Source organism: Patagioenas fasciata, chromosome 4 (assembly GCF_037038585.1).
Source record: "Patagioenas fasciata isolate bPatFas1 chromosome 4, bPatFas1.hap1, whole genome shotgun sequence".
Taxonomy (NCBI): Eukaryota; Metazoa; Chordata; class Aves; order Columbiformes; family Columbidae; genus Patagioenas; species Patagioenas fasciata.
In genome coordinates this window covers 31,117,751-31,142,896 of record NC_092523.1, presented here as the reverse complement: position 1 = coordinate 31,142,896, position 25,146 = coordinate 31,117,751, and the positions used below count along the sequence as shown (strand labels likewise).

The 25,146-nt window shown below is 35.9% G+C and overlaps 1 protein-coding gene across 5 annotated transcripts in view; it reads left to right on the top strand.

Moving 5' to 3' along the window:
* Positions 1-25,146, top strand: part of SGCZ (sarcoglycan zeta) — a 453,475-nt gene that overhangs the window by 228,301 nt on the left and 200,028 nt on the right. For all 5 annotated transcript variants that reach the window (XR_011738777.1, XM_065837213.2, XM_071807535.1 and 2 more), the window contains one exon: positions 24,093-24,287. Coding sequence is in view for 4 of the 5 variants with exons in the window: in XM_065837213.2 (XP_065693285.2) it covers positions 24,093-24,287 (195 nt within the window). In the remaining variant the exon portion in view is untranslated. The remainder of the gene's footprint in view (positions 1-24,092; positions 24,288-25,146) is intronic.

Below are 25,146 nucleotides of genomic sequence, written 5' to 3'. Positions count from 1 at the left end.
GCATGTCAAGAGGATGAAGGACTCCTTTCAGTTGTGCCCAATGATAGGGGCAATAAGGGGCAAAGAGCACAGGCTGAAGCACAGAAGGTTCCATCTGAGTATGAGGAAAACCTTCTTCACAGTGAGGGTGCCAGAGCACTGGAACAGGCTGACCGGAGAGGTTGTGGAATCTCCTTCTCTGGAGACATTCAAAACCTGCCTGGACACATTCTTGTGCAATCTATTCTAGGTGAACCTGCTTTAGCAGGTGGGTTGGACTAGATGATCTCCAGAGGTCCCTTCCAGCCCCAACCATTCTGTGATTCTGTGACCTTAGCTCAGAAAGAAAATAATGAATTTAAGATAAATTAGCTGAAGAACAAAATCACTCTACTGATTGAAAGAGAGGAATATTTTCAGAAAAGATGGATTTTAACACGCTTACAAAATAGAAAACCAAACGAATCAAAACCAGTCATCTTAAAGCCTTGAAGAAAATGCCAACCCACAGTGATTCTGGATGTCCCTGCAAGGAACTCCAGACTGAAATTTTGAAGTCATGTTCATTTTCAGTTTTGCCAAATGATGTGCTAGCAACAGGTCATTTTCTTTCTCTTTTTAAGAAGCATTTGTTGAGTTTCTGGTAAAAGAGACATTATTAATTTCTTCCGCTGACCTCTCTGTGGGTAGCCTATTATACAAGTTTAGCTCTTTACCTTCAAATACAAATATTTGAAAGCAATATATTGAAGCAAATTATTGTGGTAGCACTGGCACCGGGTCTTTCACTGTCTTTTGTGGACAAGTTCTACATACCTATCCATTTTTTTCTCGAATGGATTGGTGTTGTATATTTTAATATGGAAGAGCAAATAATTTTAAGTGAAGATTAACATAATGTTATTGTGCTATTTTTTAAAATGACAAATTTATATTCAGGGTAATTCTGATGTACTGTGTATTTTAGAGAAAGATCAATTAATAATGGAATCTATTTTATTATATGTACTACAGCTGGTAGTTTCAAAATTAAATATTAAACAAATCCACCATTTCCTCAGTTCAGTTTGGCTTAGAGATTTTATCATGTTCTTTTTCCTCATAGGAAGGTAAATATGTTAACTGGCAAATACGTTCATTATGATGAAAGAAACAAACAGTTTTATTTAACAACTTGTACTTATTTCTGAGACATTTCTTTAAATAAATAGTATTTATTAAAACATACTTTGGAAAGGCCTGATCACTGAACTTGGAAGTTTCCGTGCAAAATAAGATTTTCTTGAAAAAACAGAGATGCTGATGTCTCTGAAACAGTGCTACAGATGGAGATTAGATTTGCACTTCCAGGCCATTTTAAACTATATTTGTGGTTGGCAGACCTTATTAAGGATAGATGTATTCTAAATCAAATGTGACAACTACTTAATTGGTTTTGGGCACATTGTTCTCTCTTTTCCTTCTCACCTCCTTGTTTTCACTTCTTCCTTGTTTTTTTGGAAATAACTAGGAGATTTTTGTCCAAATGACAACAGTAATCAGAACAATTACGTGACTGAGAAGGGATGGAGTGGGTAAGTTCTGCTTAGGAGTTTAAGGTTCCTCCTGTCCTCTTGCCAGTAATATGTATTAAGACTGATCTTGTGCTTGCCCAACTTAATTATTTCTAAATTTCTGTGGATCAGAAAATCAACTTTGCTCATACCTGGCAGTCTTTATATCAAACTTGGACAGTATGAAGACTTTCAGTTTTTGTAAATGTAAGCTGTTCTTTTGGGTGGCATATTAAGTACAACAATAAGAAGAAATTTAAATTAAAAGAAAAAACTGAAATACTTTTTTGCAACACAGTGATAATGTTTTAAGGTCTAACAATTATAATCTAAAAATATTGCTAACATGTCTACTATTCAAACAGAAACAAGACATTAATTATAAGCTCAGAAGAAATGTCTGTAAGAAGAAGTTTTTAAGTATTGTAGGATGGTGACTTATGACAGTAATACTATTATAGTTATGCTTTTGAGAGATCCTTCTCTCAGTCTGGAATTTATATGAAGAAGATAGAAATCCATAGATTGTAAGCTAATTAACCTCAGAAAATTTGATTTGGATGTGCTTTTTGTTCTAAACAGCTAATCAAATGTGAAAACTGAGTTTTTTGAGATTAAAGTCATGATACATCTCAACATCTCCCTTGTGAATCCATCTGTTCCTAATATGATCTCCTTGAATCATGAGCACATTATGAATATCTGCAAAAACTTTATTTGTAGTGAACATTGCTTTTAGTGGCTTCTTAAATTATATCGTGATACCCAGCAACCTAAGTCAAAAGACAGGAATGGGGAGCAAAATGAAGCCCAAATAATCCAAGGGGAAATGGTTGGTGACCTACTACACTTAAACACACACAAGTCTATGGGGTCAGATGTGATCCATCCAAGGATATTGAGGGAGCTGGTGGAAGTGATAACCAAGCCACTTTCAATGATTTATCAGTAGTTCTGGCTAACCAGGGAGGTCCCAGTTGATGGATGTGATGCAAATGCGATGCCCATCTACAAGAAGGGCCGAAGAAGGATCCGGGAAACTACAGGCCTGTCAGTCTGATCTCAGTGCTAGGGAAGGTCATGGAACAGATCATCCTGAGTGCCGTCATATGGCACATACAGGACAACCAAGCGGTCAGGCCTGATCTGCGTGGGTTTATGAAAGGCAGGTCCTGCTTGACCAACCTGATCTCCTTCTATGACAAGGTCACACACCTAGTGGATGAGGCCAGTTATGTTTAATATCTTTATCAGTGATCTGGATGATGGGATTGAGTGCACCCTCAGTAAGTTTGCAGATGACACTGAGCTGGGTGGGAGTGTTGATCTGCTGGAGGGTAGGAAGGCTATACAGAGGGATCTGGACTGGGTGGATCATTGGGTGAGGCCAATTGTATGAGGTTCAACAAGGCCAAGTGCTGGATCCTGCACTTGGGTCACAACAACTCCAGGCAGTGGCACAGGCTTGGGGAAGAGTGGCTGGAAGCTGCCCAGCAGAAAAGGATCTGGGGGTGTTGCTTGACAGCAGCTGAACATGAGCCAGCACTGTGCCCAGGTGGGCACATCGCTTATATCAGGAATAGTGTGATTAGCAGGACTAGAGAAGTGATCGGCCCCCTGTACTCAGCACTGATGAGGCCCTATCTTGAATACTGTGTACGGTTTTGGGCCCCTCACTACAAGAAAGACATTGAGATGCTGGAGAGAGTTCAGAGAAGGGCAATGAAGTTGGTGCACAAGTGTTATGAGGAACGGCTCATTGAGCTGGGGCTGTGTAGCCTGGAGAAAAGGAGGCTGAGGGGAAACCACCTTGCTGTCTACAACTACCTGAAAGGAAGTTGCAGCATGGAGGGTGTTGGTCTCTTCTCCCACTTAGCAAGTGATAGGACAAGAGGAAATGGCCTCAAGTTGCATCAGGAGGTCTGGATTGGATACCTGCGAGGGTGAATTATCATGGACTCCGCACAATCCAATATTAATTCAAGTGAAGCCAATTTATTACAGAAACAAGCCTCCTGGTATATGCAGTTATTTTCTGATCACACATCCATGCTCCAAGCATGCATTAACTGATTGGATATTGTATATGTTCACAAGCTGTCCACGCGTCCGAGTCTCACTGCTAATAGGTCTGTTGATTTACCTTGTGTTTTCAGCTTTCCAAGGTGGCCTTGAAATTCCTTTGGGCCTGACTAGTTTAATAACAAATCTCCATCTAATAGAATCCCATCCACACATTAACTTCAAGAAAATCCCTCAAATCTCCCACAGATATCAGAAAAAAATTAATCATGAAAAAGGTTGTCAGGCATTGGAACAGGCTGACCAGGAAGTGGTAGAGTCACCATCCCTGGAGGTGTTTAAAAGACATATAGATGAGGTTCACAGGGACATGGCTTAGTGCCTGACTTAGGTTAATGGTTTGACTCGATCTTGAGGGTCTCTTCCAACCAAAATGATTCTATGATTCTGTGTTTTAAACAAACATGTATACATGATTATATTTTAGTAAAATGTACTGACTAACACAGAGTCTTCAACAGCACACAAGTCAAAAATCAATTGCCACAGTATTGACTGTAGAGAATGATACTGGAAACCCTATTGAATGTTGATTTTAAGCTCAGGCATCCCTTCATCAGTGCTCTGTCAGTCTTGCAGTAGAAACAGCTTGCTGCTTAACTGTAATGTTTCCAAATTGTCATAAATGAGTGCCTTGGTATGCTACTTTTATGTATTTTTTTTTCCACGTATATTTAGGCATATATCCTCAGTACACATTGTCATCTTCATTTTTTCCTCACTGGTTTTGAAATAACAGGTTCTTTTAGAAAAGGGAGGAATCAGGACATAAAGATCTTTGTGTTAATTGAAACAATGATACAATGGGGGACTTGATTCTTCTGGTTATTCCAAATCATCATAAGCTGTAGATGCCTTCAGTGTCTTTCAGTTCTTTTCCGTTGCAAGACTTTATCACCAGTCTTGAGTGACTAATATAAGTTATTCAAATGAACAAACAGTACAGTGAATAAAGATGCAGCAGGAAATCTTTACCAACAAATATAAAGCAAATATAAATATATTTTTGCAGATAGTAATTTTTATACCTTGAAGAATCTGTCTCATCAGGAGAAGAGTAGAAAGGAAAGTTCCTGCTCAAAAAAAGAAAATACTTAGGTAAGAATGTTATCTTTATCTTCATACATAACTGGGTTTCCAAGGATAATAGAGTATGCTGATATACCTGACCTAGAAATTTAAACTGCAATATTAAATTCATTCCATCTCTAGGACAGAGCCCCCATTTTTAGTGATATACATACCAGGTTGCCTTGAAACCATTTCCCATGGATCTCAAGAGATGATGTCCCAGAAACTTGACTTTTAAGGGAAGAATGACTCAATCTCTATAGACTGAATGCATAAGACACAAACAACGGGTATAAGTTACTTGCTAACCAATTTTGTCAGTGCCTCATTGAATATTTCATATTTTCTAATATGGTAAAGTAGAACTTTATTTCATTTTTTCTTGGCAAAGGATGCTTCAAAATTGAAGCTGATTATAATTAAAGAATGTAATAAATATCTCCTTTAAGCATAATTTTTTTTTCCTTTCTCACTTTTAGTCATATTAAATCAGACCATTTAGGCTTTCTCAGGAACGATGCTGCTCAGAATTAAATGGAAATATAAGCTTAAATTGCACTATTTCACATTCTCCTATACTAAGTATAATACAGACAATGAAGGGCCCAGAAGAAAAATTTTTATGTTCACTAGGTGAAATATCTTCCTGTACAGAGGGCTCAGGGAAAAACTTAGCAGTTTCATTTTTTTGGTCTGTCTGAAATTTAAGAGTCTGTATGATAAGATGAGATGTTTCTTACATAAACAAGATCAATCTAAGCTCTCTGAGGGAAACATTATGAATGACAGTGGTTACTCTGCTTTTTTTTTTTTGTCTGCTACATTGATTTATGCACTATAAATGTTTGATTTCAGTCTAGGTATATGAAAGTGAGACTAGTGTAGCATGGTATACATAGAATTTTATTTAATTTAACAGACCATAACATCGCTAAAATTTAGGGTTGAAATATTTATTGACTACAAAAGCCAAGCATAGTGGTCTAAAACAAAGCAGTAAGCCTATCTTCAGAGTTAAAAAAAAAAAAAAATCAATTTTTAATATCTTGTAAGCATATTAATTGACTTTTAGGTCTCATAATTCCAAAAGGGTTGATTACCCACTCTCTTGCAGTGTTTTGAATAAAATAAATTAAATCTCTTATCCATTCATAGGGTCCAGAAGAGATGGACATTACTTTTCTAGTCTAGTCGTACATATTATAGGTTTACACATTACCAGCACAATATTGCCTTTCTGACACGGAATGACGTTGTAGACTCAGGGAAAAACAGTACTTTGGATCTGACATTTCTCTTTGTCACATGTTCATTTATAGTACTTACTGTTAATATTTATTAAGTTTTCCCAAGATGGCTTACTGAAAAATAATGAAGGCAGTGATGGTGGTTGGTGTGTGAATGTGGACGAGGTTGGAGTTGACTGAAGACCTTGTGCCTGGTTACAGGGGCAGAAGCTTTAGATGGAAAGAAGTATATACTATTTTGGCAAAGCTCAAAACAAGCTTTTCATAGTCTAAAAATGTTTGAGGAGGTATTGTGATTCATCAGACAACCTAAGAAGCAGCTGTGTAATGCTTCACTACTCCAGTAGCAGTTTCTAGTGATGAGCATGCAAGGTGAAGTCCTTCAAGAGGATTTAGAAACAGAGTATGGTAATCACCGTACTTCCTTTATCTAGGATCTGTGTGCAGAAATTGAGTGGTTGACTCAATGCTCACTTTAGAAGCCAAAGATAATTCACTTTACTTTTTGGTTTTGTTAGTCCAGTTGTTTTTCCGCCTTTTTTTTTTTTTTTAGTTTTCTTTGTGAAATATCAGAAATGAAGTATTTGAAGTATTTGAAATCTTCTCTGAGATGTAGAGATAGTGTTATTGCCCTCTTCTACAATAAGATACTTTTGACTATGAATTCTGAAAGTGATTGCTATTCTTGTCTGTGCCAAACCGTCTTGGCTCCACTTACCTTTTTTCCTGTTCACCACCAGCCTCGCTTTTCCTGATTCTTCTGATTTCTAGAATTCTTTTTCGCACGTAACAACTGACTTTTTGTTCTTGGTTTATTTCTGAGAACCAGCTTGCATTTTGAAACTAAAAAAATGCTGTATGATTATTTTAGCATTCATAATAATAGGATTTTTAAAGTTCTGTGAACACAATGTGTTTATCTTCTCTGGCATTTGTGTAGATAAATGATGCTGTGTACCCATTCTCTGAAGTTCTTAATGAAAATATTAAGTAAAAGGAGACTCACAATTGCTTCATCCAATCAGGTAATTTGTTAATCAGTTCAGCAAAATATTCTTATATGATGTCATAGGTAATACACTGGAAATTGATGTTGTAAACATTTATGAGCACTAGTGTAAATGTTTTATGAAACTATATTTGCATATTGTTCTTAGTTCTATAGCTAATTTTTAGTTTATTTTCCATTTTGGATTTCATTAGAAAGTCAATAATTCTTTGAAACAGAATTGAAATAGATACATGTAGTGTTTACATTTTACCTCTTTTCCCACGGTTAATACTTCCTGAAAGGATTCTTATTTGTTGACCAACATTTCAGCTAAACAACTTCCCTAAATTAATCGAGTATTTAGTTGTTGTTGGTTGCTTTCACAGGCCTGCTCCTCTGTTCTTCATCAAAAGCTCAGTATATATGTTAGCTAATTCCCATAATTCCCTGAGATTTATATTCTCTATGCTTGATTTATAGTTCTTCAACCGTTCTTAATTATTCTTTTACCTGACTGCATAGGAATTATTTTTCATGACTTTTTATGAGTTATAAATTGAAAACAAAAACAGGAATTCAGAATCATAGTGATACTGTACCAATTACTCATTTAGAGGCTTACAGTTGTATAAGATTCAGCAAGAGGCTGAGATTCCTGTCTCCAGTGTGTATTTATGTCATGCATCAAAAAAATCCCAAACAAATAAAATCAAGGCTTCAAGAAAATATTCTCTCATTGATTAGACAGTGGTATTTTGCTTGCCAACTTATTCTCCTTATTTATATGGTACTAACCTTTAAAATTATCTATTCTGAATTTTAACAACACTATCTATCTGCTTATTCACTCTGTTTCCAAAGCTGTAGCACCATTTTAATTAATTGTTCAGGCATTCTGAGTTTCTTGACAGCAATTTTCTCAGCATCAGCCAAGTGATAAGACTAGAGTAATACTTCTGCATGTTCCACATTCCTTTTTGTGAACTACAGTCTTCAGTTCAGGAAATTAAATTAGTTTATTAAAAACTTCAATACATATAGAATACTATAGTGAATATTTAATTTTTTTGCACTGTATTTTTCAGTTTTTTCCAATAATGTGTTATTAGGCTTTTTTTTTTTTTAATTGTGTTTTTTAACATGTTTTTTATTTCTGTCTTTCTACAAGGATGATAGTGGATTGTCTCAGAGTTTGTTACTAAACACTACATTTTTGTTATTTAATTGCATTAAAAGAGCCAAGATTTAAGAGATGTGACTTCTAGTTTTGCAGTATGGTATGGTTTGTGATAGCTTTCAGTAGTTTTTGAAATAAGATAATGAGGAAGATGGGTTACTTGAAGACATGGGAGGCTGAAAAATGAAAGCAATTTCAGTAGCCATTTTAGAAATTAGGCAGAAGGAGATTGTTTTCAGAAACAGCGCTGCTTTAAGCCATTTTCAAGGGACTTGGACAACAGACCATGAATTAGAAATTATGATCATAATCCAACAACAAATTATTATAGTCACCAAGTATTATAATGGGGTTTCTCACATTAACTTTTAAATCCCTAATATTTTACAGAACTCATAAAGAAGACAGATTTTTTTTTATATTTCTGGAACTCACAAGTACCTTTTCAGGTGTCCAAAAGCAGTTCTCTTAACAATGCACATATACACAGGCTGGATGCATGGCATTTGTCAAACATCCTGTTTGTTTAAACTGAACAAATGTATGATGGTGAATCAGTCTGTTTTATTAAGTCTTTGTGTTGTGCATGTCACATAGTATATCATGTAGTCTGTTACGTGGTATATATAGACTTAGGAAGACACAGAGATTAATTTATTCACACTGTAAAATAATTACCTACTGCTTGTTCCAGTAGAAAAATACTCTGTGTATGACTCACTTGCCTGAGGAATTAGGTGTCTGCAACTTGTGTTGCCTGTAAAATGCTTGAAATGAATCTGTGCTAAAGCAAAAGATGCCTTGCTCTGAAGGAGAATTCGCAGTTTGGAGACAAGAGACACGGAGGGGGATATTTAATTTCTAAGAGGACTCTGATCAGAATCCCTAAAATATTTCAGATAACTTAGCAAGTCGAGTCAAAAAAACCCATTATAAACATTTATTATTTTTACCATGTTTATTTTCGATGTTGTTGCAAGGAATAGAGAACTTTGGAACCCTAAAATGCTAGGTTTCCTCCTGCTTTAGAGGGGAGAGCTTGACAGGGATGTTGTGCAGGAAGGAAAGGCTAATGTTAGGGCAATGATGAGGTCACTTACGTCAGCATAACTACCTCAATAATATGTTGAAGTTAGCAAGGAACTAGCTTTCCATAGAACTGGAGTTTACTGTGGAATGACTCTAGCATCTTCAATCAAGATCATAAGCCTGTTGGTGTCTGGAAGAAGCAAGTGTTTAAAGGCTGCATCACCAGAAGTTTGCACAAAGAGGAGATAATAGGCCAAGAAACAGGAGCTGCATCAACCGAAAATGAGTGGTGCTGAGGAAAAATGCATCAATTCAGTAGGAACTTTCTTAAGTGTTAGAGGCTCTGTTCTCAGACTTTAGTATGCATTATTGATAAGTCTGTTGATCAGAAATGTAAAATGTAGGAATCATTTGTAGAGAATATTCCTAATCAGAAATGCAATACAAAGAATGAATGTCAGCGTGTTGAATTGGATTTTTACACACTCTGCCCTTATATATCATTAATCACTACAAGAGAGGAACTATTCTGAACATTTCTGATTAGAAGGCTTGATTCATTGATATAAACATCAGTGAAGTATAGGAAGTTGCTCAAATGAGTGGTTCTTTTCTGGTTCCACTATACTTCTGGCATCTTTTCTCTGCCATACTTAGCAAGTTTATAATTTATGTTGAAATGCGGGTTCAAGTCATGAATGACTCTTAAGTACTGGGGAGTTACACTAGCTAAATTAACTCTGAAGAATAATATATGTTATTTATTAATCTAACAGACTTTATCTAAAGGAAACTGTGGAGACTCTCTTATTGATGAGACAAGTTCAGCATGATAGTAAAGACAAACTATTGAAGAAGTGGTTGCATTGCTGATGATTTTTGCCGAATCTGGAAGTTTCATGAATTCACTGGATTGTGTGCAGTAAGAGTTGCTTCTTTCTTTCCACAGTCACAGACAGTTGCTAGGGTATGCAAAGGTGTTTTTCTGCTGATGCGCTAGCTGCCTTCCCAAAATGCACAGAGAATTAGCTTACCCTTGCCAGTTTTAAGAGGGAATGTTTGGCTTTTCTCCCAGTTCTTTGTTTACTGCAAAATTTGTTGCTTTTTGAGCCACAGTTTTGCCCCTTCTCTCTGTTTTGTTTCTTTTTCTGTGTGTGTGTGTGTGTTTATTCTTTTCTTTTCATGCATTCTTTGCATAGCTTTACTGATTGTATCACACATGTCTTCCTCAAAGCTCATTAAGTAGGCTTTCCCCCCTTGTCTATGGGTATGTAATTAGTTATAAATTCCAGTCTGAGTCACTTGTAGCACTGAAATGGACTTCTGGAGGACATCTGCTCATTGTCCTGTCCTTTTATATCTATCTCCCCATGAACATCTTTATTTTTTTTCCGGTATTTTTCTTCTTCTGAATCATTAAGGAGTTTGTATCTCTCTTCGTTGTACCTAATCTCCCTTAAACATCCTGTTCACAAGAATCACACTGAGTAATGATATCTGAATACACAGTCTCCAAAAAATCATGTGTTTCATGTTTGTCAGTTTTCCATTTTGCTGACCCTAAGCTTCTTGCAGGGACAGACAGCTGCACACTGTTTATTCATGAAGATGGCTCAGTATAGTTCCAGAGAAGAGGACTTATTTTTCCTTCCATTCTTCCAACAGTGCTTAGAAGTATCTTGGAAGATAAAATGGTGTACGCACTGAATCCTTCTTCAGACTCTCAGTATAAAAATTATGACTGACTTTGTTCCATTCCAATCAGTCTTCTCTTCATGAAGCTATACTGATTCTGTTTTCACAGCAGGGAGAACACATTATATGTAGGGTGAGTTTCATTTAATTTTCATTACTCATTTGAGAAAAGTTGGGAAAAAACTTACACCTGCATTAGGCTATCAAAGGATTTAGCCCAGTTGCCCCCAGTAAAGAACTGAAGGTGGTTGAATACAGTAAAGATGAGATAGAGGTGAGTTGTAGATGACCACCTGAATCTTTCTAGATTTCTCACAGTGCTTGAAAGGGTTGTAGATTTTTACCTCAGAAATTGAGTACAGTTCTGTTGTTTAAACCAAGGAAAAAGATACAATGAGCTCAGTATTGCCAACTGAGCTAGTTAATGTGTTAATGCACCTGGCAGAAATGTCACATTTCATCATTACATATGTAATGTCTTCCTTACTAACAAGTTCTTGGAACCCTTGTTCAACAAGGAAACAACTCTTGTGTGGTTGATCTTCCATCCTCAGTGCTTTGGATCCTGCTAAATCTGAACAGGTTGACCATTAGTACATGTCATGTACTTCTGCATGCGTTTTCTGGAAGGAGAATATGCAAACAGAAATGGAATGGAGGAAGTGGAAGATGTGAGGATAATTACAAGAATATAGTAAAGCATGTACATCCCTTTTTGATTAAAAAAAAAATTCCAAGGTGAAAATTTTGAAAGGGTGATTTAGCAGTTTAGATACCCTTTTCCAAACGAATATTATGCTTTTAATACCGTCAACTGCATTTAAAACAGATTTTGAAAATATTGACAAAATATTTTCACCTTGAGGTCTTAAATAATTTAGGAGCTTTCAAGCAAACCTGTTACATTTCTTTCAAAAATATCAACTAAAATATGAAAAGAAAGTAAAGCTGGTTTGCTTTTTAAAACATGGAACTGAATTGTTTATTTATTAAAGATGAATTTAAAAATGCAGAAAACAGTAACTCCAAATTTCCTGTCATAAAAAAGGAAATGTTACTCCAGTGTTGTATTTGTAATGCTTTTTTCACATCATTGAGAAAGATGATTCTGAAGGTTACTCTCACTTGAGAATTTTATAGTTTGCACCTCATGTTCAGCATCTGTTGGTATGGGATTCTTTGTGTGAGATCTCATTGGTCATGTGGGTGCTGGGAAGATGCAAAGACTTTCATTACACTATTAAAATGATTGTTTATAAGGAGGCAGGCATAGGTACAGGCCATCACATTTATAAATTGTGAGACTACTAATCACAGGGAACAGTTACATCCATTAGTAACAAGGAAGATGAGAGAGCTTAATGTAAGGGAGGGAATGCTGAAGACGAAAAGGGAAACAAATTAGGCACTTATCGTATCAAATTAAAAACATGTGAACTTAAGCAGTGGAGCTGTAATTTAATCTTAGATTCCCAGTGTCTGCACAGACATCTCAGTCTTCTCCATCTCCAATTATAGATTAATAACGAAATCTGTATTTGTTTTCTGTTTGTTTCTCCAACCATTTCCATCAATGCAATTTCTTTAAGACACTCTGAGATTATTTTAAGTATAAGATTGTTCGTGAGTGTTATCTCAGCATGATGGTGGTAACTAAAATATTTATTTATCTATTTATTTATTTATTTATTCCATGGTAAAATGCAGCTGTTGAAATTTTTAAATTTTGTTTGGAGTAGGACCCCATTTTGGTAAGTACTATAAAAAGAGAGATTACTATATACACATATAAATATGTATATATCTATTTTTTAATCTAATTCTGGAGTGTGATCTATCTTCCTCTATTAAGACAAATTCTGCTATTTTCTTGCTGTACTTTATCAGGCAGGCAAATGAAATGTAGCTTCTATTTGTAGAGCTGAGGATACCAGTAAGATTTGATCCATGGATCTTTCGCTTGTGTATCGATATCGTTATAATTGCTGTCAGTTAAGAAATCTTCAGAAAGGATGGGGAATCTGATTCAGATGGAATATGAGGTCATCAAATTCACATTAAGATTAAACCGATTAATTAAAACTTAGTGTCACTTTGGGACATAGTATTGTTGCCTGCTTCATCACAGAAGAAACTCAACAAATACAAATCAAACCCAAAAAGTTATAGTTGTCTTTTTAAAGCATACTCATGTTCTTCATATCGTAGCACTTACTCAATGTGGCCTGTTCTGTACTTTTTCATATCTGGTCCATGTATTTTTAATTTGAATTAACAGAGATGTAGAAGAGACATGCTTGTGGCTTTAGATTTACAAGTATTGTTTCCCAGCCATACAGCAGAGTTACACTGCACCTGTATGCAAATAAAAGGAAAAGGAACGGTACTTAAAAGCTTGCCATCATTCTAGAAATCCCTTATTTGGTTCACACTTCCCATCTCTTCCATGTTCTTTGATGTGGACTACATCATTATACCACCACATGAATTTTAGACTTCAGCCTACAGGTAGGAGCAAACTAGTTAAAGTATATCTTTCCTCTCACGGTTAAAGTGTTCATTCCACTTATTTCTTCCAGTCCAGCTGAGTTTGTTTCCCTTGATCAATCTGCCACTCTTCAGACTTCTTTCCTGACTCTTGAAGATTGCATTTTTCTATGCCACCATCTACAAGAACTGATTTAACCAAATGTATCACTCAGAGGAAAATTAGTGCCAGCTTGTGTGAAACTGCTGAAATGTTGGTCCTGCTCTTGTCCATTTCTGCACTTGCCAGGTTTTCTTCTCATGCAATATCCTGAACAACAACATTCTCCACCTTATCTTCTCAGTGACCTTAAGTGAGGGAGACAAGTAGAAGATGTAAAATTCCAGACACGGTGCTTGTGGACATGACCTGCCTTATTGTGATACATAGAGTGACAGGGATGAACACCAGCTAGGATTATAAGAAAAGCGGTGTGTTGTTTTAACTGAAACCTGATGATTTACTCTGGTTTTCCTGATTTTGTTGATATTTTAATAGACCGTTTTAACTTCTTCAGTAAGACAAATTTAATCTGTTTATCCAGTAGCAGTAATATTGGAGAGAAAGTCCAGAGAGCTAGAACGGGTGCCGGGGCTGTATCCTGCTGCATCTTTCAGCATTCTATGCATCATTTACTTGTCTCCTCAGGTATTTTTTTTTTTCTCAACAGAAAGTCATCAATACTGAATCTTGTGTTACTGTTACTGGACTGCTTCTGCTATCCCACCTAGTTTAATTAGCTTATACAATTTTGACAGTGTAGAGAGATATAGATATAACTCAAAAGTTACTGTAAAACTTGACATGCAAATTGAGATATTTCTAAAGCTAAATAAAGTGAAGTAATGAGTAAACGTCAGAAACCAAAGTTTCTTTAAAGATACATACTGAACGTAAATTGTAATTGTTCTGGTTATGGAAAATGTAGCGTAAATAGCGTATTACTAGGAAACATCATAGCCTGAGACATCTTGGAATCCAACTTCCTGAGGAATACAATGTAGTACATTACTACTTAGAAATCTTCCAAATCACTGGAATGTGGGAAAAAATATGACTCTATTCATTACAATTTTATTTATTCTTGTTAACATACTGTGAACGTCATTGTGCAGTGGGCATTACAATTAAATATGTTAAACACAGAACAACCATAAATGTTCTCACTAAGTAATAATGGTAATAGTATCAGCTTACTGGTACCTGTTTTTGTGAAGTGATAGTTTTATTGGAGAACAATATTCAAGATGCAAACATTTATTGTCCTTTTATAGACAATTGTTCCAATAACCGTTTAGTGAGTACTGGCTTCATAGGGAGAAAATTGTGTACCTCAGCTGTCGTCCTGCCTGTGGCTGTAATGAAGTCTCTGTAGTAATCTAATTGTATTGACTTAGCAAAAAAATGGGATTCTAATTGACAACGTAAAGCCAAGCAAATTGTCAGTAAAGATGCACTGACTTAAACCTTTTTGACATTGATGTCTAAACTTTTCTTTGTAACGAAGAAGAAAAACCAAGATTCTTCCGAATTATTGAACTTCAAAACACATAAAATATGTGATATTAGGTACAACTTGTGAGTGAAGTTATTTGCATGTTCTTTCCTTTAGATTTTCAGGAGTGCAAAGTGGTTGCCAAGTGTGTTACTTAAGAAATGTCATTTTTGAGTTTTGAGCACAGAGGCACCTCTGTTTCTGAAGTGGTCAGGGTGAAAATCTGTGCCTGAACCAAAAAGTCCTCAAACTCTCAGATTAGAATCCTGAAATACCTCATATTTGGCACCTCTTCCTGGCAAAAGTAGTTGGGTCTCCCTAAGTAGTCAATCTGGACATAAGTTTTTCAAGTTGCGGATTGAAGATTGAACAAGTGAAACCTTCCCTGTATCGTCCTTCACTGTAATGTGGTACTGACTAGGATGTGCCGTAGCCATAGCCAATATAAAATAAGAAGCATAAAATTTCTCCAAAATATTAGTGGTCCCTAAAGTTTGACTGAGGGCCCACTTAATGTAAGTACTTTCTACTCAGTAATCAGTACCTGAAGAGATTAATTTTGGGATCAAGTGCCTTTAAAAAATAAGTGATCTGTGTCTGGATCCCAAACGGGAGTATTTCTTTATAGAAGACAGGACATGAGCCAGCAACGTGCCCTTGACACGAAGATAAATGGTATCCTAGCCGGCATCAGGAAGAATGTTTCCAGCAAGCTGGGGAAGGTGATCCTTCCCCTCTATTCAGCACCAGTCAGGCCACACCTGGAGTACTGTGTCCAATTTTGGGCTACCCAGTATAAGAGAAACATACAGATCCTGGAGAGAGTTCAGTGAAGGGATGTGAAAATGATTAAGGGGTTGGAGCATCTTTCCTAAAAGGAAAGGTTGAGAGAACTGTGACTGTTTAGCCTGGAGAAGAGACGTGTCATGGGGAATCTTACATATGTATACAGATATCTGAAGGCAAGTTGCAAAGAGGACAGAGTCAGGCAGTTTTCAGGGATGCCTGATGACAGGACAAGAGTCGGTAAGCACAACTGGAAACACAGGAGGTTCTGTCTGAACATCAGGAAACACTTTTTTGCTGTGAGGTCAACTGAGCACTGGCACAGGTTACCCAAAGAGGTTGTGGAGGCTCCATCCTTGGAGATACTCAAAAGCCAGTTAGGCACGGTTCTCAGCAACCTGCTCTAAGTGACCCTGCTTGACTAGGGGGCTGGACCAGATGACCTCTAGAGGTGCTTTCCAAACTCAGGCATTTTGTGATTCTATGACATACCCTAATGCAGGTCTCAGAAGGACAACGCTCTCCAAATGCTTTTGAGTTACTGTATTAATAGTGATTTATCCCAATTCTAGTAAACAGAAAATAGAATCTGACACGTGTAAAATTTTCGATCAGGACAATAAGGTTTTACACTGTTTCCTGTTACAGTAATGTGCAATGGAGTGATGCAACTTTTATCATATCTGGCCAACAATTTATGGCCCAGTGACCGTTTTTACCAGAGTCAGTTGCTGACATGCCTTTGTCTGCCTTTAGAAAGGCTGATACCATGAAGAGAAGACTTTGCATGTCTCATGCATAGCCCAGATAAAGATGTTTTCAAAGATGGCTGCTCTATCCATTCAGTATTCAGTTCTCTAAGAATGCATCTCTACTACCTTGTCAGTCCATTCAGAGTAGTTAAAATGACCCACACTAACTCAAGATGATACCATAATTTTCTATTATCTTTATAAATCAGTTTTAGAGTACCAAGCTTACAAAAGAGAAGAAATCATTTGGCTGCTTCAACACATGCTGTAAATGACAGCAAGAGCTTTGTATATAGCTGTTTGGCATTTTAAAAGCTTTCTGAGAAAATCCAGTCTTTTATTCATAAGACCTTTTCAAGAGATACAAGCCACTTGCTTGGCTTCTTTGTATTTATTGTTGTAATGAACTTCTTGATCTCATCCCAGTCCTTGATTTTAGTGTCAAGTTTGGGTTGTAATGTATATAGTGTTTCTGTATTTGCTGTACAAGAGATATTACAGTTCTTGTAGTATTTTCTGCTCTGTGTGATACATTTTTCACTACATGTGGTAAACTTCCAGCTAAAGTCTGTAGAGAAAACCGTAAATCAAAATTTCAACCGTGGGCTTAATTAATGTCACATATTGAATAAGGTGGAAGCAAAATGAATGACCTATTATAGTGTCATACAAAAGGAGAGCAGTCCACAGCATGAGCTACTGGCCAGAGGCCGTGCTGCTGTCAGGGTGAGTGGAGAGACACAGCTTGTTCTGGTAGTAAATCATCTATATGATGTCCTGAGCTATGGCTACTATGGCTAGTTATCAGCAGATTGCTTTTTTTTTTTTTTTTTCCCTCGCTCTAAATGCTGATGTGAAGAATTTTCCCTGTAAGCTATAGTTTTTCTTCTTTTTTTTTACCTTTATGGCTCATCTGATTGCTAATATATTCCGTACCAACCCAAATCATGATTGGGTCTATATGCTGTCCCAATGTGTTTTTATATTTTAAAATTCCTATAGTTTTTCATTGTGTCTGTGAATTAAGAAAATAATGTGCAGAGAATTATCAGTAATGACAATGCCTAGAAGCAGTGTCATGTGCCTGCCTGCAGTTACAATACCTGAAGTAACAAAAAAAAATACTTTTTTTGGCTTATCTGTTTCACAATGTGAGTAGTAAAAAATTTCAGATTTTTGTGTCTCTCAAATTAGATGATGATTTCGTAGGTTTTTTTGAATATAGTTAAGTATTTTCTCTGATAATACATATTCAGATTTGAAAATTACTTGTAGATTTAAAGAAAAATTTTCCATTTATAATATAACAATTATAAAATTGTTCCCAGAAATATATTTCTTTCACCATTAATTTTCTTACTTACATCTTGATATACCTATATTGGTAACTCCTGTTAATAAGAAATATCACCAAAAAAATGAAGTCTAAAAGAATAGTCATGGAAAGAAGTAATGCTTTGCTTTTTGTTTCATTTGTATATATAGCAAATAAAATAATGATTTTGAAGTTCTAAATCTGGAATGTTCTGAAACATAATGGGAGTTCTTATTAAAAAAATCTATCTCATGGCATCCATCTTAATTTTATTGGGAGCTTATTCAAATGGACAAATCTCAGTGAATTGAGAGCACTCTTCATTGAAAATTTCAAACCACTTTTAATCATTGTACTGATGTCACAAACGTACTGAGTGTGGTTTTTCTGTTCTACACGCTTGGGAATGCAGGCAGGTTTTATTAAACACTTAAAAAAATCTGTTACTGAATAATATCTTTCTCAAAGGTAGGAATGTGAAAACTTAGTTAATAGCAAGGACTGTCAAGTGAAATGTCATCTGAAGCTTGCAGAACATCTAAGTAAGACACTGTGTGTGTCTAAGGAATCTGAGTTACAGCATTTGCTGTAGGGATTGTGAAGTCTTTGAGACTTTCAACTTGAGCTTCTCAGAAAGCTAAAAAGAAACCGGGAGAGAACATGAACTAGAAAGCCTAACTCTTGACCAGCTATCATTGTAATGCCCCCAAACTTGTATTACCTCTAAAGCAGAAGAAAAACTCTGAAAGCAATGCCAAATGGAAGGCGGTGGAATGAGACTTAAGTGATTCAGCTCTGAGTTTTCCGCTAGTTTGCTTGTTACCTGTAGGGAAGTTTCTTTCCCTCCCTGAGCTTCCACTCCTCGTACATACAACGATGCTGACACTGATCTTGTAAAGAGCTTTGCCTGCTTGAGACATAGATTTGGGACAGGAAAAAAACTGGACTCCCAGCCTTAATTACAAGAGAAGAATAGTTCTTTTAGAACTGAACAAAAGTGTAATTATCCTGGCAAATCATTCATGAAGCTTCTTTCTTCATTCATCCCCACTGAGATACCAGGATTTTACTTGGCTTCCTGATTTTCAAACATGTAGAAGCCAAATGAACTTGTGTAAAAGCCAACTGATAACTTTCTGCTGTTTCTGTTAAATATAATCATACTCTTTGGTAGTCATCTTCATTTCGTAAAGCTTTGATCAACGGTATTACACCCAGTTTAGCCTTCTACCTGTTTAGCAGCTGGATGAACAGAGAGAGGTGATCTTCCTAAGAGCTTCTTCATGTGTTATGGGGAAGGTACTGCATTAATTTTGGGTTTTATCCAGTCAACTACACTAAAAATCCTATTTTCTCTTCAAAACACACAAAATAATACAATTTTATTTCCAGTAAACTGGAAGTCAAATTGCCTGCCCAGATGTTAAGAGCAAATATTGGATTGTTTTGCCTGTTTGACTAACCATTTGTAAATAAGAACCATGATCCTTTTATTTCTTTGCTTAGTTTTGAATCAGATTCTTCTTTTATAACTCTTAGAAAAGAGCCATTAGCCATTAAGACAAATTTCTATTTCTCTAGAAAATTATTTGCAAGGCATTATTGTATTCTAAAAAGATTTTGTTAGCACTTGTTTAAGTAGATTACCACCCTAACTACAGGATTTATATCAACAATCTCATCATCTAGATTTAGTTCACTTGCTCATTGTCTTCTCTTTAATTTTTCTGCTTTGAAATTTTACCAATGTAAGAGATTTTTCCAAAGACTGAAATAAACTTCGAAAATGTAAAATGTCTCTGCTCCATTCTTTAATTACTTTTATAAGTTGAAGCTATCTATTCCAATATTACATTATGACCCTAAAATATCAATAATTTAAAGGTTGTTGGCTTCTTTGTGAGATAGATTTCTTGCTGTGTGCTTACTCAGATTCATCTGTGCCTAGTGAATATGCACAATCATATTTGTTATGGTACTGAATAAGACCAAATTATGTAGGGGTACGTGAAAATGAAAATTAAGAATTGTGAATAATATATTCAGGTACAGTTTGGACATGACTAAATAGTTTACATTGTTATGATAGGTTCCTTTATCTTGTTTATGATACTTGTTCATTGCAGTGTAAGAATTAGTTTAATTTCTTTGTAGTTACTGAATAATATATCACATATTACTTTGGATTTGAATTAGAAATCTCGTTAATTACGAGAGCACAGGAGTTATTTTTAATTTATTTAGTATTTGGCTCTGGGTTGCTTATGACATTGTGTACGTATGTGCACTCCATGGAGTTTACTGTTTATAATGCTAACATTGAAACATTTCAAAGATTAAATGGAGCCTTCTGTAATTTAATTATTTTTGGTTTGAAACCTTCAAGCATCCTAATGTCAGAAACCCAGATAAACTTTCAAACCATAGTTCTTGTCTCATTTTGAAATGTTGTCACTAGTCATTTCATATTTACAAGATCTGGATAATGGAATACCATTAAGCTTACACTGCAAACAGATTTTTTTTAAATGCCCGTTTAATAATAGTTCATCATCAATAATGTCTGTCAGTCACCTCGTTTAGAATGTGTATTTTTATAATACATTTTAAAAATTCAATAGGATGAAATAACTCAGTCATCAAAAGTCTGTATGCATATTTTTATGTATTTCTATTATCTACATATATGCATATTTATTCATAAATACCAGTGTATGTATTTTTATACATAAAGTATGTCCTTTTAGTGTTCTGGAATTTCTTTATTTTTTTCATAATTTACAAAAACACAGAGCTCACAGCAAATCTTCCTTAGTTGAAAATATTTATCTGAAGTAGATATGGTCTAGTATCCTTCCAGTTACTGATGATAAAAGAATGATACTAACCATAGATATTTATCAAACATTTATGTGTTTTTTGTATTAATGCTTTTAACATTTCCAGGTACTAATTACCAGACCAACTAGAATTTGTTTTGTTTTTTACATGAGTATAAAAATCAGAAGTGAGAGTGCTGCCAATAACTGTAACAGGCCAGATTAATAATCTTAAAAAATAAAGGCAAAATAATAATAATATTTTTATATTAACAGCACATGGTAAATTCTTTGGGCATGTTTATTATGTACATATGTGCAGTTCTTAGAAAACTGATACTTGTGGGTGGTTGGGAAGAATTGATGGTCTGAACAACTTGCCTTAGGTCTGAAGGCAGCTGGTGGTCTGTGGACCTGTGCTCCACTGTGGAGCCCCAACGGGAGTCAGTCTTTCACAAACTTTTCCTTTCCATGGGGTGCCGTCCTTCAGGAACAGACTGCTCCAGCATGGGTCCCACAAGGGGTCACAAGTCCTGCCAAAAATGTGCTCCAGTGAGAGCTCTACTTTGCCTTACAGACTCATTTGGGCACATCCTTCTGCTCTGGTGTGGGGTTCTCCATGGGCTGCAGGTGGATATCTGCCTCACCATGGTCTGCACCATGGACTGCAGGAGAATCTCTGCTTTAGTAACTGGACCATCTCCTCTCCCTCCTTCTTCAATGACCATGTTGTCTGCAGCGTTGTTTCACATATTCTCACTCCTCTCTCCAGCTACTGTTGTGTAGCAGTTTTTTCCCCTTCTTAACTATGTTATCCCAGAGGCACTACCACCCTCACTGGTGGTCTCAGCCTTGGCTAGCAGTGGGTCCAACTTGGAAATGGCTGGCATTGGCTCTGTCAGACATGGGGGAAGTTTCTGGCACCTTCTCACAGAAGTCACTTATGTAGCCCTCCTGCTACCAAAACCATGCCATGTTAACCCAATACATTGATATTTTCAGAAAAAGATAACATAATTTTAATAGAAAATGTAGACTGTGTATGAATTAAACTTTAGAGAAGACCTGTTCCTATATTAAGTATCTGAAAGAAAGGCCATGATATCCATGACAATGGTCAACTGCAGTTAATGTGTGGATCCAGATACCTCTGGGACCTAAATTATGGATTTGGAAGGGTTTTTTTTTAATGTTGTTGAAACACTTGAGGCTTTTCTCCAAAAATTTCTTTGCAAAACCAGTATAAGTCTTTGGTGATGATTTAACAAGTTTATGGTAGCCATGCATTTGTCAAATATTAAAACAAGTAACAAATCACAGTACATAACTTATGTACCATAAAGAGATGAAATAGAATGTTATAATAAGCAGCCTCACTCAACTGAACAGTAAACACTGAGGGAACCGACTGATGCCTGCTTATGGTGATGGAATAAAATGTTACCATATCTAACAATTGTGTCACAAAGGGCATATTTCATAGGACTCCAATCATAGTTTTAGGGACAGTGCTACTTCGGGCATTCTCACAATCTATTTTTAATGGTAATAATTGTTTTGTAAGTAATATATAAACTAAGGTCAAAAGACAATGGAGATAGTGTAAAAATACTAATGTAAATGTACAAATCAAACTAAATGCAAAACTAATGACAAAATGTAATCATGCATTGTATTTATTTTACAATGGCTGGCTAAATAAATGTCTAGAAATTCATTATAAGGAGGAAGATGATTAACCCTTTCATGCAGTCAGTTTCTGAATTCATAAGGAATTCAGACACAGCTAGGATGAATACTGCCTGGCTACAATAAGGGGGTGATCTAAGATCTTGAATCACAGTGATACTTTGCTCTGGGAGGACTGAAAAATGTAATTGATGGTTCTGTTTGTGAAGGTTCACTACATAAGTAAATTGCCAAACATTAAATTTTATTTGAATTATGAGAAAATATAAGCAATTCCTATTGAAATAAATTGAATAAAAATTAAAAAATGCTTATTTATTAGATTATTTAAAACCTGCTTTATAAATTCATTATTTCTGTTTTGACTTATTTCAGTGTTATGTGTATCGTTGTTGTAACATGGATGTGTATTCTGTAACTTGTAGCTGTTGTAATTATTCACATGGACATGTTTCAGGAAGAACTTTTATATAAACAGAAGCCAATGGCTTTAGTTTTGTGTTTAAGTCAAAGAGAAAAGTTTATACATTCTAGTCTAAAGGCATTGTGACAGCTGAATATGAATATAAGTATCTGTAAAAGAAAGTTAAGGTTGTAGAATATATTAAATGGTTTCTTATTAAATGCCATAACCATTTACTCTGAAGAAGAATTAATGATAATTTCTTTAAGCAGTTTGGAAACAGTCACTGTTTATTTGTATGCTAGAAGAACATAAAATGGTTCAGGAAAACAAGTAGTGGTAGCATCCGTATCTCCTGAAGGGCAAAATTAAAGCTTTGAAGGGTTTTTGTGTTTCTTTTTGTGTAAAATATGATATATACAATGGCATACTTTTGTGTAAAATAGGGGTATATGTATAATGGCATAAATTATTGATTTAATATAATAAAAAGAGTGGTAACCTCATTTATGACAGATACATTTCTAGAATGAATACATTTTTCTTCTGTTTTTATGAAAGAGTCTACTGGTTTTGGCTACAAGCTACTCTGAAGAAAATTATTATCTCAGTCAAAACCAGTACGAAAAAGGTTATATGACTTATTTGAAATTTTTATGTCAGGGAAGACATGGATGTGTTGGAGAGGATCCAGAGGATGCCACAAAAATGATCAGAGGGCTGGAGTGCCTCTTCTGTGAGGACAGGCTGAGACGGTTGCAGTTGTTCAGCCTGGAGAAGAGAAGGCTCCAGGGAGACCTTATGGCAGCCTTTCAGTACCTAATGGGGACCTATAGGAAAGACGAGGATGGACTCTTTATCAGGGAGTGTAGTGATAGGATGAGGGGCAATGACTTTAAACTAAAATAAGGTAGATTTAGACTAGATATGAGGAAGAAATTCTTTACAATGAAGGTGGTGAAACACTGGAACAGATTGGCCACAGAAGTCGTAGATGCCATGTCCCTGGAAACACTCGGTCAGGTTGGACAAGGCTTTGAGCAACCTGGCCTAGTGGAAGATGTCTCTGCTCCTTTCAGGGGAGCTGGACTAGATGACCTTGAAGATCCTTTCCAACCTAAACTACTCTATGGTTCTGTTCCTCTGAATTTTCCTGAATGACCTCATAAAGGAAAATAAAGCCATGTTCAGAAATAGAATGTAAGATACATATATGGATTTTACTGTTTCTTGCTCGTAAATTTGAAATGGAAATCCAATTTGAAATATCAAAGCAATGATTTACTTGAACTTTGTGAAAGCCACCAAATTCTTACTAAATGCCTAGTAAAAATAACATTTTGGTTTATGCTGGATCAATGCATTTTTTCTGTTTCTGTAGATACTGCTTTTCCATATGTACTCAGGTGATGTTTATGTAACAAAACCTATGAAAAACAGACCTCTCATTTGTTTACTTATGCTTACATCTTTCTTTTCCAGATGACACGAGAGCAGTATATATTAGCAACACAACAGAACAGCCTTCCAAGGACAGAACATCCTCAGTTTTACCCAGTAGGCATTTATGGATGGCGAAAGAGGTGCTTATACTTCTTTGTCCTTCTGCTGTTGGTTACCATGATTGTTAACTTAGCAATGACAATATGGATTTTGAAGGTTATGAATTTCACAGTGGTAAGTATCCCAGTGACTTTATGTATCCTGCTTCTTGATGAAATAACTTACAGTTTTAGTTTTCTTTCCTTTACCATGCTAAATACAAATTTGATAGTTTCGGATTAAAAATTGTATCTCCTTTGAGTGCTACTTCAGAAATATTTTTTTTAATATATTCTGCAGTGAGTGGGCCTGTGCCTTTTCTATTCAGATATTTTTGGTTAATTATACCTGCTGAAGATATAGATGGATCTTGTTTGCCCAGCCAATAGCAACCTGGTGACTGCCCCAAAAGCATCTCTTATTTGCTTGTCACCACTTAGAGCAATCAGGGGGAGTTTGCTATGTCTGTTTTGTATGGTATCTCTCAAGAGGAAACTGTTAGTTGGGTTGACTTAGGGTGGCTTTTTACGTTTTATGTTGTTAGTTTTGTCATTATGGGTTTTTGTTTTGTTTTTGGTTTTTTGGTTGTTTTGTTGTTGTTTTTTTTAGTTTACTGACCATTTGTATTGTGTTTCACCTAGAACGTAGAGTAGCTATTTTGATAAGTTATGGGTAGGTGAGTATAAAAGTCATGGCTGTTATGAGACAGCCTCCACCTGGAGTTGTCATTAGCAGCATAATATCAAGTCTGTACTTCAGATGGATACATGAAAGAATATCTGCATTCAGTGGAAACTGTGTTATCCACCCAGCTGTTCCCAAAGCTTTGCTTGGATAAAGATGGTAGAAGTTCTCACTAGCTGGCAGTGAAGTAGTGTCTTTTTGTATATCAGAAGAAAAGACAGAACACTCCACAGTTTAAAATAGCAGTGCTTCTGCTAGGATCAGTGTAGTCTCTCTCTCTCTCTCTCTCCCTCTCTCCATCTCTCTGGAT